The sequence below is a fragment of the Rattus norvegicus genome, chromosome 9, assembly GCF_036323735.1.
Source record: "Rattus norvegicus strain BN/NHsdMcwi chromosome 9, GRCr8, whole genome shotgun sequence".
Taxonomy (NCBI): domain Eukaryota; kingdom Metazoa; phylum Chordata; class Mammalia; order Rodentia; family Muridae; genus Rattus; species Rattus norvegicus.
Genome location: NC_086027.1, coordinates 79,467,650 through 79,482,102, shown reverse-complemented (window position 1 = coordinate 79,482,102; position 14,453 = coordinate 79,467,650). Strand labels below are relative to the sequence as shown.

The 14,453-nt window shown below is 36.6% G+C and overlaps 1 protein-coding gene across 7 annotated transcripts in view; it reads right to left on the bottom strand.

The window, feature by feature from the left end:
- Positions 1-14,453, bottom strand: part of Spag16 (sperm associated antigen 16) — a 919,670-nt gene that overhangs the window by 220,163 nt on the left and 685,054 nt on the right. For all 7 annotated transcript variants that reach the window (XM_063267621.1, XM_039084101.2, XM_039084103.2 and 4 more), the window contains one exon: positions 8,055-8,181. In XM_063267621.1, coding sequence (XP_063123691.1) covers positions 8,055-8,181 — 127 coding nt within the window. The remainder of the gene's footprint in view (positions 1-8,054; positions 8,182-14,453) is intronic.

Below are 14,453 nucleotides of genomic sequence, written 5' to 3'. Positions count from 1 at the left end.
ACAGTTTTCCATGGAATATGGCTGCCATTGAGATTTGGAGCAAAAACTTGGGTCATTTTAGTCCCCATTTTCTTATTCTGTTCCATCTCTTATAGAAACTTGTTTCCTTGTCAGCAAGCCTTATTTTGTTTGTATATGTAATATACTAAATTTAAAATTGCTTCACGAATATGGAAGGGACTTATTTTATGGATTTTAGGCAATTTATTGGTGGTTACATCACTGATATAAATGATATTTCCCTTCCCAGCAACCAATAACAGCCCAGTCTCTTAAGAAGGGGTAGGGCTTCATGGGTCCCTCCCTATACATGATGAAATATTCACAGCTTTAACCTGGTGTCAGCTATCACAGAGGCAGTGAGTCAGTGACTGCAGTGCCCTGTTACATCCAGAAGACAGTTTCAAAGCACCCATCCCCATTCTCTAGCTCTTATATCATCTCCTATCCTTCTCCAAGACATTCTCTGACCCTTCATGGAGGTGGTATAGATATTCTCATTTAGGACCCAACACTCAGTAGTCACTTATTGTCAACAGTTTGGTCACTTGTGAATCTCTCCATTAACCCCTACCCACTGCAAAAAAGATTGGGAGTGTAATTAATCCTGCACAGCAAACTGTGGTGTGATCTAAAGCATGGTACCTGACCTCACATCTAATCTGGGGTGAGTAAGGCTCATTTTTTTTAAAATTCTTTATCTTTCCTAAGCCATGAAGAAAAATTTGCTTATATTTAGGTGGTTAATTGGCTGGGAGGTAGCCAGATTATCTTAGAGGATTTAGAATTGATCAATGACTGCCTAGCTACTATGCTATAAAGCAAATTAAGTAAGCCTAATAGTTTCTGTCTCACTTATTTAGGAGCAAACAAGGGATAGGGAAATAGTATCTACTTTTGAAATTAATTCTACATATGTAGACCATTCCAAAAGGAGCTTCCATAAGCTTGTGCAGTGGTCTTATCACCCGACAAACTACACACCCTTCCAGTCATAATTTAGGTAAACAAGACTCAGTTCCATGTGTAGATTCTATAGTAACTTGTAGAATTCAGGCAATTTCCGGGTATAAAATCCATCATAAATTATGAATTTCAAATGAGTTTTAGTTTCAGTTTGGATGACATACTGTTTGAAGTTAGTCTTACCTAACTAATCCATGAATATCATAGTCACCTACCAATCAGAAAAGATGCTATACCTGTCCATCCAAGCTCATGGTTAAAATGCTCTCTACATTGATATTCATTCTCCCTGAATTAATGGATCTTTAGTTGATATGTCTTTAATTGAAATTTTCAAGAAATTCCCATTAGTACCATCAGGTTACTTCTTGTGTTTTCTCTTAGCAAATTATGCTTATCATGGAGCATAATAAGACAAAAATCAAAGAGAAAAATTGGCTATTATTACAGAAAATGCATGAAGCCTATCCCTATGAATCTCAAATTCTTCTTAATATAATTCACAATTTACAGTAATGAAACAGTTTTCACAGGAGTATGGGAGCATGTAAATTTATTATTACAAATTAGTAATTAAAGCGTTCAAAAGTCTTCTAAGTGGGAGAAATAAAACCCAATCAATAGGTCTGTGATGGCTGAACAAGTAAGCCCTGTCCTATGCATGCCATACTCCTCCCTTCACAGCCCTACCTATATCAAAGAGCTGCATACATCCCTACAGGTATCTGCTCTGCCTGTGTACCCGAAGGCCTGCACATATCCGTGCAGGTGCCCATTCTGCCTTGATACCCGAAGGGCTATACTCTGATTTCCTAAAGGTCTTCTCATTCCTTAGACCAGAATCAGAGTGATCTGTATTCACTTAAGAACAAATTGTATATTTTATGTTCAGCAGAACCAATAGAAACAAAATTAAACAAGAGATCCATAAAATAATTGAGCCGAGGAGTCCTCTGGTCACCTATTTCTTATATTTTATCTTCTATATTGATGGCCCTGTGTCCTAACATTTTTGTTTTATAGGATCAGTTCCATCTTTCTAAGCTTGAGGCATAAAGGAAGTTGGCTTATTTCCTTCCTTCCTTTCTTACTTAAATTTTTCCTATTTATGTCCAAGTAACCCACGGCTTGCATGAAAGAGGGCTGAAGGTAAAGTTCTATGGCAGAATGCTTGCCTCGCAGGTATGAGACTCTAGGTTCTAAGTCCCACCATCATCCAGCTATCTCTATATAGCCTTTCTATTGATAACATTTACTAAATGACTGTTGTATGTTATGAGTTGTGTGAGGCACACAAAAATTAGACTATACTTTATCACAATTGACAGAAAGAAGAGCCACTGAGCTGACACTATGACAAAAAATAGCTTTATATAATTTCTCAAGTGTCATGTGCCCTTTGCCAGGTAAGTGACTAGAAATGTAATTGATGGTGAAAATATAAAACTCTAAGTAAAGTCAGAGGACTGGCCATGTGAACATGTAGAAGTTTGTTGAGATGTATAGATAGCTCACTGCATAGATAAGCAGTGGTACTTGGTGCAGGGTTGGAGGTCCAGCCGCCTGCAGGGAAGAACAGGTGCTCAGGTTGCCCAGAAGACGTAAGAAATCTGGCAGATGACAGCGGAGATTGTATTTTGATAGTTTTCTAAATTTCAGGGACGAGTAGTTGGTAATTAATGCTAATAACCAGATGTGGTTTCTCAGCTTCGGGTAAAACATCGTCATGTGATTGAACATCATCATGTGATTGGTACTGGAGGAGTTTCAGTATTTGGAGCAAAGGAGTTTCCAAACTTATATCACAGACCAATATGGAACCACATTGTGCTGTAGAAAGAGCCAGATAATATATAACTTATTTCTCAGGATATAGATTGCCCCTCATTGAGTGCTGACTCTACATTTGAACAGTGACGCACAATGAGATTAATAAATTTTTGATTTCTCAGTTTCCTTGTCTGTAAAATGGGACAAGAACAACACTATTAATTCGCAGCGAGATTTAAGTAGGACATGAACCCCTTCTATGACAGTAAAGACAGTAGAGCGAGTCTCATTCCAGAGGTGTGGTCTGCCTCATGATGGAGGTAATTCTCCCCTTCTTAGTGCTTTCTTTTTTCCCAGTGAGAGCACAATAGGGATGATTTTTGAATTTGCATGTTCTACCTGCTCGTAAAAGAGGCTGTGCTGCCCAGTTGGTGTGGCCTTTCAATTAGTGCTCTCCCCTTTGGCCTTCGGGTTGCAGGATTTTCCTCTTTGGCTAGAAGAACATAAACTATCCCAACATGAGTTTTTGAGCTTCTGGAATCTTCTCCTCTATGCCTTTAGACATCTTTCCCTTGACTTTCTTCTCCCATTTGTGAATCCTTACTCAGCTAGCGAGTGGAGGTGATGGAGTAGCCTCTGACAATCTCCAGGAGTCTCTTTCTACGCTTTCCCCACCCTGCCTACTCTGTCCTGCAAACTGAGGCTACTCTGACTTCCAAGTTCTCCCTGGCTCCCTACCTTTAGTCTCCCAGAAACTTCTAAGTATGGTCTGTCAGTCAGTTCTTCCCTGAGGTAAAATGTAGTAGTTGAATCTGGGCAGTAGGCTGGGCTAAGTCAGCCATTAAAACAAACAAAAACCAACCTCCGTACTAGAGGATTTTTTCTTCCTGTGGGCTCTACCAGGGGGACTTAATCAAAAACTGACTTTGTTTGTTTGTGTGTTTGTTTGTTTTGATCAGACAGGGTTTCTCTGTGTACTCCTGACTGTTCTGGAACTCACTTTCTAGACCAGACTGGCCTCAAACTCAGAGATCCACCTCATCTCCACTCCAAGTACTGGATTAAAGGCCTGCACCACCACCACTACTGCTGGCTGGAAATGACTTTTTAATACAAAATGATGCACTGCAGCTTTTATTAACCAACACTGATTAATTTGAGCCAAAGATTTTTGGGGATATTTCGCTTGGAAAAAATTAGGGTGAGGGCAATGTGTTTTCATCTTATTCAAGAAAAAGGTTGGTTTTGTTTGTTTGTTTGTTTGTTCCCATCCTTTCAGGGTTTTTGGCATGGTTCTGCTTGTTGGGAACATTTAGGACTTTAAAAGCTGGGAAACTTTGCCCATTTGAATGGACCGATACCTTCAGGTTTTCTACAGGAGAGCCTGCGTCTGAATCACATTTCTGCCCCTGCATTTTCCAGAGCTGTGGCTACTTCACAATGTGCTGGAATTGCCTTTCACAAAGGAACGGGAAGTATTGCTGAAGTGTATAAGCACAGTGAAGTGAGAGGTGAGGAGAGGGGAACGTATATATCCTCTGTGTTCACTTTTATTACCTTCGCCATGCAACTGCATTTAACATTTTCAGAAACAAGCAATAATGTCTGAATGAAAAAAATATGACATTTTAAATATGACCAAGTGAAAGATATTATTTAAATAGTGAATATTCACAAAAACTCGTTGTTTTACATTCCCGGGAGGCTCTTTGCTTAATGAGAAAGGAACATTTATCCTCTCACAAATACAGTGTTATAAGTTTATACTAATATATGGATACATCTATAAACACAGATAATCTGTATTTGTCACAGGCGGTGCACTTGTAAATGAAACATTATGTAAATAATGCTATGCCGCACACAGTTCTTCTTCCCAGTGTGTGAGTGTGGCTGACTCAGCAGTGGAAAAGCAAAGTCATCCACAGTGACTTATACATGCTCAGATGTTTAAATGTATAATGTACATTTCATAAAACACAGTGAAGTCTTAGTTAATGATTTCAACAAACTCTCACTATAACACCAAGGGTTTAACCTTGTTTCTTTTATCCATTGACTGTCAGGCACCCATTTGTGGATGTCTTATCCATCCACAAGCAGACTGACTGACTTTTCTTATTCCTAAAGTGAAAAGAATAATCTCCGAGATCTGCTCCAGCTTTAAGAAACATAGAGGACTGAGCGCAGAATTCCTTGTTGTGGAACTATTATTACCTGAAACAATTATCTGCTCTCTTATTTGCATAAGGAATGTTAGTTCAAGGTGATTAAATAATTTGTCTAAATAATGCCAAAAATGTTGTTAAATCTAAGAGTCTGAGTTGTAGTACTTATTCTGCGCCAAAACTTCCGGAGTATAACCCTTGTTTATCAAAGCTACCTGTTACAAATGATGTACTAGTAAGGGTATCAATCTTAGAACAGATACAGAGCCATTCTTAGAACATACATTTGCAAATCTAAAATGAAAATATTTGCCTACAACTTCTAACTATGTAGGTCTTCATATTCATGAAATTTGAAAATAATTCAGACAATACTTGCAGTTGTGTTATGATCTTCGAACTATTTCTTACATTGTGTTAGATTTTCAGTTGCTAGAAATCACAGTATCTACAAAAATAGCTCATAGTTTGTAAAGACAGCACCTTCCATTTCTCTAGTTGCCCTTCAATGAAATTGATCACAGTATATGATGATCACTTAAAATATGTAATAGCAACACATTTCTTGTTTGAACAAACTTAGTCAAGGTGTTACCTAAACATTCACACCCATTATATAATATCAAGGTAGTTATGCATGTCTATTGACAAGGACTTCCTCTCAGGTACAGAGTACAGCTCGGGCAGTTAAACAGAGCTTTGTCTCTAAAAGAGGTGAAATTGTGATGAATAACATCTTGGGCAATATTGTCACAAATTTTAACCAGGAGACATGGCTTAGCAAAAACTCAATGTGCATTCTCAATAAATGCATTTTATTTTTAGCCTGGTCAATATTCTCTAGCTCTTTTGGAATCATACCATACGAGTTTGTATTGGCTTGCTCTGTGAATAAATAGAAATTTGTCATCTTCAGATGGATACATATTTGGACTTTATTAATTCAGACTTGATTTTATCATTGTATTACAGATATTTTCATAATGCAATTCTGCTACATTTCCTTACTGAATATTTTATCCCAAACAAATGGCAATTAGCAAAGATATACGAGCCACTTATCTTTATTACAAGTTGGCTTGCTTTAGATCTGCACTCCTCTTTATGCTTTTAAGAACAAAATCCCCAGTACTATTAAAAAAACTTTCTATTCATGTTCTGATTTTATCTTGGACTCCCAGTAGTTTACCCAATTTTTGGTATATTTTAATCATTTTTTTAAAGGGTCATTGCGGATGTTTGTAGAGAAGCTCAGGTTCCTCATTACTGAATGAGAAAAGCCTTGTGACAGTAATTTCTCATGCATATTAAATTTAATTAGTTACATATGTTCCTTGAAGAAATGGCAAAAGGGGTGGGAAGACAGAACTGAAATTGTATTGCTGTAGCCCAGTAACAGGGTCTCTGATTTGCAGTCTCTGTCTTTATGTTTCTCATTATTCTAACATCAATTTTCTATACTTTTCTTAACATTAGTGTATGACCAGGAGTTTAGTAGCTATGAAAAAAGTCAGATTTTCTGTAGCTAGACTTTAATATACTGGCTTATGCAGCAAAAGATAGATGCTGGTATTTATTAAAAATCACGTTTCCCTGGCTATACAAAGAACTTTCCTACAGGAAAGCAAAGGTCAATAAAAGGTCAGCAGCATCACATCTAATAACGACAATAAAATATAGAACTTTTAAAAATTGTGCAATACTTTTTAAAAGGACCTTAACTTGTTACTAGAATAGTACAGCCTCAAGTTTTACCATTCAAATTTCAACATTCAAAGACATGAGTCGTTAACTGACTGCTTAAGGCAATCAAAATGGATGTAAAGATGTGACCTGCCTGTTATACCTTATAGAACTCCTGTGGAGATCTGGTGACAGATTTACGTGTCAGAACCTTACACTGAAATATTAATATCTTTCATATAACAGTATGGAATGAAAATTCCAACTGATAGTTAGAATCTTTGATTCCTCACTGTGTCTTCTCTTCAGATTCTGGCAGACCATAAATGTCATAACGCCACGAATATTACTAAAAGTCTTTCTTCTCTTTTTGAAACTTTCATTTATACCTCTACCTCCTTAACATCGCATGCATGTGCTACCATACTGAATACCTAAAAATGCTTTGTTTCCAGTGGTAATTATAGGTTCAGATGCAACGAAAATGCAACATACAATTCAAGACAACAACTTACCATTTACATTTTCAGATGCTGAATGGCAATAACACAAAACCAGTTCCAAGAAACACACAGCAAGTATGTTATGGCCCCATAATTATTCTTGGTATACTTATGCGTCTCTACCAGAGAACTAATACGGACTATGATTTTTTTAAATGAAGCACTTTGTTTTCTTCTTATATCTTTATTCTTCCCTAACAACTGAAGTTGAGTCATATTAAGATTTTAATTGATTACAAATAAAGACTCTGAGGAATTCTGAAAAGTTCAAAATCTTAACTATGCATCCCTATCAAGGGGGTGATGTACTGTCTATTTCTCATTTAACAGAGTCCACCATTAAAGATGGAGCTGAAGAAGTACTTTAATCTTCTAAGTGGACAATTGGAATCAATTTACTTGACATCAGATTACACTCTATTCATCATCAATTAGGATAAAATATTTTATCTGTTTGATAATTCTTATGTATTTCAGGAAAAATGCTACAAAACTTTCATAGAGCATAAATCATTTAACTATAATAACTGATGAACATGTGCATAAATTCTAGAGTATTTCAGAGCAGTTTATTACCTTTTTTATAATTAACCTATTTCATTAAAATATTTCAAGTTTTTTTGCTATTTCCACTCAATTGCTTGCACTGCAGGGAGCCCAGGTAGCTTACCCTAGGACATAGGCTATAAGGACACTCATGATGCTGTCAGCAAGCTTATGATGTATCTACATTAATATATTCCCCTTTCTATTTCCTTGCATTAATTACTTTTTATGAGATCAATATAATTTTTTCATAGTAAGACTCATAATTTTGATAAACTAGAAATATCACAGTTAATATATTCTTAACAGAAAATTACAAATTGCATATGAAGTTTAACCATAAACTTTAAAAGAAAAGGGCATTTCAGATAAAAAAGATGCTCATTTGGTGCCAAGAATGAAACAAAATGGATCCTACCTGATGGGTCAAAATTCACCTCGTTGCCAGGACTTGGACCCACATCAATGGACACGATTGGAATGAGCTTCCGGAAGTCCCATAGCTTTATAACTCCACGGGAATCACAGGATGCTAGTATGTGACCCTTCAAAACATATAATAAAAGAAATATATATATATATATATATATCACAACCTGCAGTAAAAACCTATGAGATTTGTTTCAGTTTTATTAATGGCACAAAAATACATATCTTTAATTCTAAAAAGAAATCATTATAAAGTTACATTGAATTCTGTTCTTAAGATATAGAGTCTAATGTGAAAATATGAAAATAAATTTTAAGAAAGCATTTAGATTTTAGCTATGTGAAACTACACAAAAATATAAAATATATAAACCTTTATATTTCATTTTATTATGCAAATTATGTGTTTTGAGATATGTGACACATAGAATTACAAATATGAGAAATCATTTTACATGTGCATTTCACTTAATTTGCTTCTAATGAACTAGTAATGCCATTTAATGCCCCAAATGAAGTGAAAATGAGAGTTAGCAAGATAAATAGACACAATGGTCAGGAGATTAACTGGCTTCAATTAAACTGGCTGCAGGTAAATGACACTTACTGTGGTCCTTTAGACGAATTTCTCAGCAGAGACGGTTGGGCTATTTGGTTAACATATACTATCTGTTTGATTATGCTTATGCTATTGGAGAAAATACTAAAACCAACCAATTTTATACAGCATAAAACACCTGATGGCAATTAATAACTGTTGTATTGGAACAAAGAGTAAGGTATTTGGATACAGCAGAGGAAAAACAGAAGAGGAGGTGAATAGAGTGTACTGGAGAAAGGGAAGAGACTTTACTAGCGTAGCAATTAGCCTGAGCTCATCCATTAGGGGGTCCATGGCTGTCTCGCTGCCTGTGTAGACACTGGCCTCTCAGAAAAATGTCAGTTTTTGAGGAATACATCATATCAGTCACTGGGCATCGGTGATAAGCAAGAGGGGCTTCTGCTCTGCATCTATATCCAATCTCATCATTTTGCATTCAGTTTCTTTGTTCATTCATACAAGCAGTGAGTCAGTCACTCCTTAGACTCTTTTCAACTGGTTTTATAGCTTCCCTTAAAAAAATCTAGTTTGATTTTTTTTAAACTGTCAAGTCAAAAACTTTCCCTTCTTTCTTAAGTTTTAAAAATGTTAAAGGTATTAACTTTATTACTAAATGATTTTGTTATTTCAATCAAGGTTATGTTGACTCTTTTCTTATTTACTGTCAGTAGGATATCCTTCCTGTAAGAACTGAACAACTTCTATAAATGAGAGTTCAAGGGAATCTTTCCCATGTCCCTAAACACACCAGTAGGGCAAGGGATGTCATTAGTTTTAAATTTCCATAACTCTTGTCACTAACAAAGTAATATAAAAGCCGTGCCCCCATTCTTTTTTTTTTCTTATGTGTGCAGTGTATGCATGAGTGAGATGGGTAGTTCTTTTAACATTCCCTTGATTGACACAGGTAAAGGTGAACTCTGGAGTTCATCCATTTACACCTGAATATTTCATTTTATTTTTTTCTGAAAAGTAGAACTAATGAGTTGAGGTTTTTGCTGTCTAGCAGATATTGTGACTGTTATGTATTCATGTTCCCATTCTAACAAATGAGATGCTTAATCAATTTTATGACTGAAATGGAGCAGAGAGAATTTGGACTACCCTCAAGTATGTAAACACATTGTGCAAGAATTGTGAGAAATCAGTGAGTTTTGTTGGAGAAAAATGGAAGATCATTTATTTCATAGGCTTTAGTAGGGAGTATTAATGTTACAAATTAGAAAAAGTTCTCTGTAAATGTAAAGACTGTTAATCATCTTTACACATCACAAATGGGACCTCTGTTCAATCAAGAGAAGATAGCGGATAGGTTCTCAGCGGAATTTTGTGGGTGCACCTTTTACCAGACTCATGTTTATTGACTTGGACTTTGTCTGGAGACTCGAAATTAAAATAGATTTGAAAATATGCCCTACCACAATGAGAATTAAACCTTAAGGAAATATATTTAAAATTAAAAAACTAGTCTCTTCATTTATATTGGTTGAGAGTCAATATTAAAATGTTTTTTATGTTTAATGTCCCAAAATGCTACTGTCAAATGATGAATGCTCAGTAGTTTAAAAATATTAAATTGTTTCAACAATTTATAATATGCTTTCAATAAACCATGCAATGTTTTACATAATTCAATAAAATGAATGCATAGTAATATTTACGAACCTTTGAGGGGTGACCATAATTTAACCATGGTTTTCATTGCCTTAAGAACTTAGGGGCTATAACAAAGGATGTAGTATAGGGAAATAAACATAACAACTTATTAAGAGATAGAATTTGATTTTTAGGTTTGATAGTCGTATAATACTAGTTAATAAAAGAACTACTTAGTTATCCCAAGCAGATAGGGTACATACAAAGCCTATCATGATATTTGTAGCATAATAGAGCCCCATAACATAAGATTTCAATTAGAAGGTAAATAACATTTCCATGGAATTGATTGTAATATTTTAGATTAGTTCAAGTCCTGTCTTAACAATCTTAGGACAGATATTAATTTTAGTTCTTATGGTTTTGTTATTGTTAGAAACAAACAATGTAGGGTTATCAAGAATTTAGAATATCCTAGCCTCTAGAAACTGCCTTTTCTCACCTCAAATTGGAAAGATATCAGAACTACATCCCTCTTTAAAACAGGGCATCAGCCTAGAATAGACTAGAGTGTGTGTTGAGAAATCTTGAGGCTAAGAGACATGGTAAAGGATTAGATGGTGACCTGAGGAAAAAATTCTGCCATCTAAAATTTACAATCAAAGGACAGTGATAGTTGTTAGGTACTTAGCCTAAACTAAGCAAGATCTGAACTAAACATTCTGGAAGTAGGTGAAATTGTCTAAGATTGTGAAAGACTGAGGACTCATGAGCTTTGACAAGGTTTCTAAAATGTAATTCTAGGTTAGGTCCTGTCCCATCATCAGTACTAAGACGTAGTGTCCAGAAATGAGCAGTCAAGTACTGAGTTCATAAAGAAGTTCAGTTCTGCTTGGGCTGTGTCTATGATCTGGCCCAGCTCCTCTTACATGCTAGCCCTTGACCTTTTCTTAAGTAATGGAACAAGTGAGAATGAAGAAAGTATAGAATTAACAGTGTTGACAGTGTTTGTAAAAGAACTTCTAGAAATAGTAAGGAACCAATGACTATACAAATAAAGAATTTTATTGTCAGATCATTTATCTGATGAAATGGACCAGCAGGTAGAAAGTCCTTGCAATGCAAGCCTTGTGACCTGGATTTGATCCCAACAAGCCATAGTAGAAGAAAATTGACTCTCCAAAGTTGTCCTCTGATCTCCACATGCACATTCACACACACAGACACAGACACGCATACATCTTCACTGTGGCACACATGAGCTCACATTCATATACATACAATCCTATAATAATTATGATAAATAACAAATACATATCATAAATCTTGATAGATTCAAATTAGTTAAACAATAAAAGTATAATTTACCAAAGTGTCTTAAATGCAAAGTAGAAAATGAATAGTCACCATTTCCGATGGCCCTGGTTCAGCCTTCCAACCTCTGAAATCAAGAACCTATATTGCAAAATGCTATGCAAACATGAAGCTATTTATTAGTTAGAGTATGGCTTGGAACAGTGGGCCAATCTATTTTATGATTAGAATTTACTCATGAGGGATTTCTATTCTATTTTTAATAAAGTTGAAGCCATTGATAAAAATTCCATATGCGTTTTGAAAAAAAGTTTTATCTTTCATTGATATGTTTGTATCTAGACAGGTTTGTAAGCACCTGTGGATGCCAGAAGGAGGTGTCATACACACTCAGTGAACATACTGGTGATGGCCAACTGCTCAGTGTGGGTGCTAAGAACTGAACTCGGGTTCCCAGCAAACAACCATCTTTCCAGCCCCTATGTGTATTTTAAAAGCACTTAAAATAAAGAAATTAGATGTTTACTTGTCTACATACTTTTCTGAAGAGTAAGAACTAGATCATGATAAAAATTTATGGACACCTAAATTAAACTCAGCTAATCAATGTAATAAACCCATCAAAATCAAAAGCTAATTTCCCCACAGGAGATACAGTCAGATAACCTGGACTGTTTGTCAAAAGAAGATAAAAAGAAATGGTTCCAAGGGGAAACAACATAATCAGAAGCATTGGGGCATTAAAGAAGAGTTATGGTCGGAGGTACAACAGTGTGTTGGGGGTAGAGACAAGTTAGCAGTCTCTAGGTATCTTCTTCAATAATTGCCCACCTTTTTGTGTTTTGAAACAGTGTTTTGTAATGAATCTATAGCTCAACTCTGGCTATGCTGGCTGGACAAGAAGCTCCAGAGATCTGCCTGTCTCTGCCTACCCAGTGCTGAGATTAAAGTCATTTGCAATGAGTTTGCTGTTTACCTGACTGCTGGAGGCTAGAGTAGAACTCAGATTCTCATGTGTGCATTGCAAGTAATAACTAACGAATATATCTCTCAGCTCCAAGAGGGACCGTTTTCAATATGGCAGACACGAAAAAAAAAAAAACATGCTACAAGGACTTGACACTAATTGTCAATTCTTTAGAAAACTCAGTGTTTTAAAACAAAAATAAATTTAAAATCAACTAAAAATAAGGTAAAAATGGAATAGCTACAATAATGTCATACAAGTACAAAAGAAGAAAAAAATAACCAAAAGGAAAATATCAAACCAGTAACAACAGAGGAACAAGACCTGCTATTAAATGAAAGATGGACAAAAGAAAGAACAGTGTGTGTGTGTGTGTGTGTGTGTGTGTGTGTGTGTGTGTGTGTGTGCGCGCGCGCGCGCGCGCGTGCATGCATGCGCGCCAGCATATATGTAAGATGCATTATGTGGGTGTTTAGTGTCCTTAAAGATCAAAAAAAGGGCAGCATATCGCTAAAGCTGGAGGTACAGGCAGTTGGGAGCTGGCCTATTAGCCTAGGAACCGAAACAAAGCTTGCTCAAGAGCAATAAATACTATCAACTGCTTAGTCATCTCTCCAGCCCTTAGAACTCTTTTTGTAGATCACAACAATACTCAATTATGTCCCTATCTGTAGCTAATACATTTTAAGACCCACTGATGGATGCCCTAAGCCTGGGAGTAGTGAACTTCACTATATGAATGTTTCTTATGTGACCATACCTGGGATAAAGAAAGTTTCACTTATAAATTAGGCATTCTAAGAGATTAACAATGACCACTGCCCTGGCCAATCTCAATTCTCATCTGTATTGGATATGGAACCAAGACATAGTCCTCTGAGTAATCTGAGAAAGCATTTTCAGTAGCTAACTGATGGGTGAATACCATCCTTTGTCTTAGTTGGAGTTACTATTGCTGTGATGAAACGCTACGAACAAAAGCAACTTTGGAGGAAAGAGTTTATGTTGCCCAAACTTTCAGATCAGTTTTCTTCATCAGAAGCCATGAGGGCAAGCACTCACACAGGGCAAGAACCTGGGGGCACAAGCTGATGTAGTGGCAATGTGGAGTGCTGCTTACTGGCGTGCTCCTCATGGCTTGCTCAGCCTATTTTCTTATAGAACCCAGCATCAGCAGCTCAGGGACAGCACCGCCCACAGTAAACCGAGCCCTCCTCCACTGATTACTAAGTAAGAAAATCCCTTATGGGCTTGCATACAGCCTGATCTTATGGAGATCTTGAGGTTCTCTCCTTTCAGGTGACTTTAATTTGTATCAAGTTAACATAAAACTATTCAGAACAGGGCCTTTCCAACAACAGCTGTCCCTTGAGAGAAGTCCATGAAACACACACGGCCTGTAGCACCCCTGCCTCTGCTCCTTGCTCCTGCGTACTTCTGTCCCACTATGATGTCTGGGCTGGCATTCAGAGCTGACATCAGAACCCATGCCCTGTGCCTTTCAGACACTTACCAAAGACCTGGGACTCTACACGGATCTTCCAGGTCTTCAGCACCAACTTGGGACCTCAATGCACCTGGTGAGCTGTGCAGCCACTAGATAGGCTCTCGTACTCTCAGTCTATGGACATCCACTGTTGGACTACCCAGCCTATGTTGGAAAAGTCAATCTGATAAAGACCCTTTGTAATATATATTTATTATCTTTGCCTTGTTCCTCTACAGAACATGGACAGTGATATCATTAGCGGTAAAACAGAACAATGAGAACACACACGTTAGTAAACACTGTGTGAGAGTGGATGTTTCTTCCTTCACCCCTCAAAGGCTCATAATTCCTCCTTCCATTATAGTACTATTTCACACCACAGTTGACTACAGAGAAGTAAAATTGCAGAGAGTGACTAGGA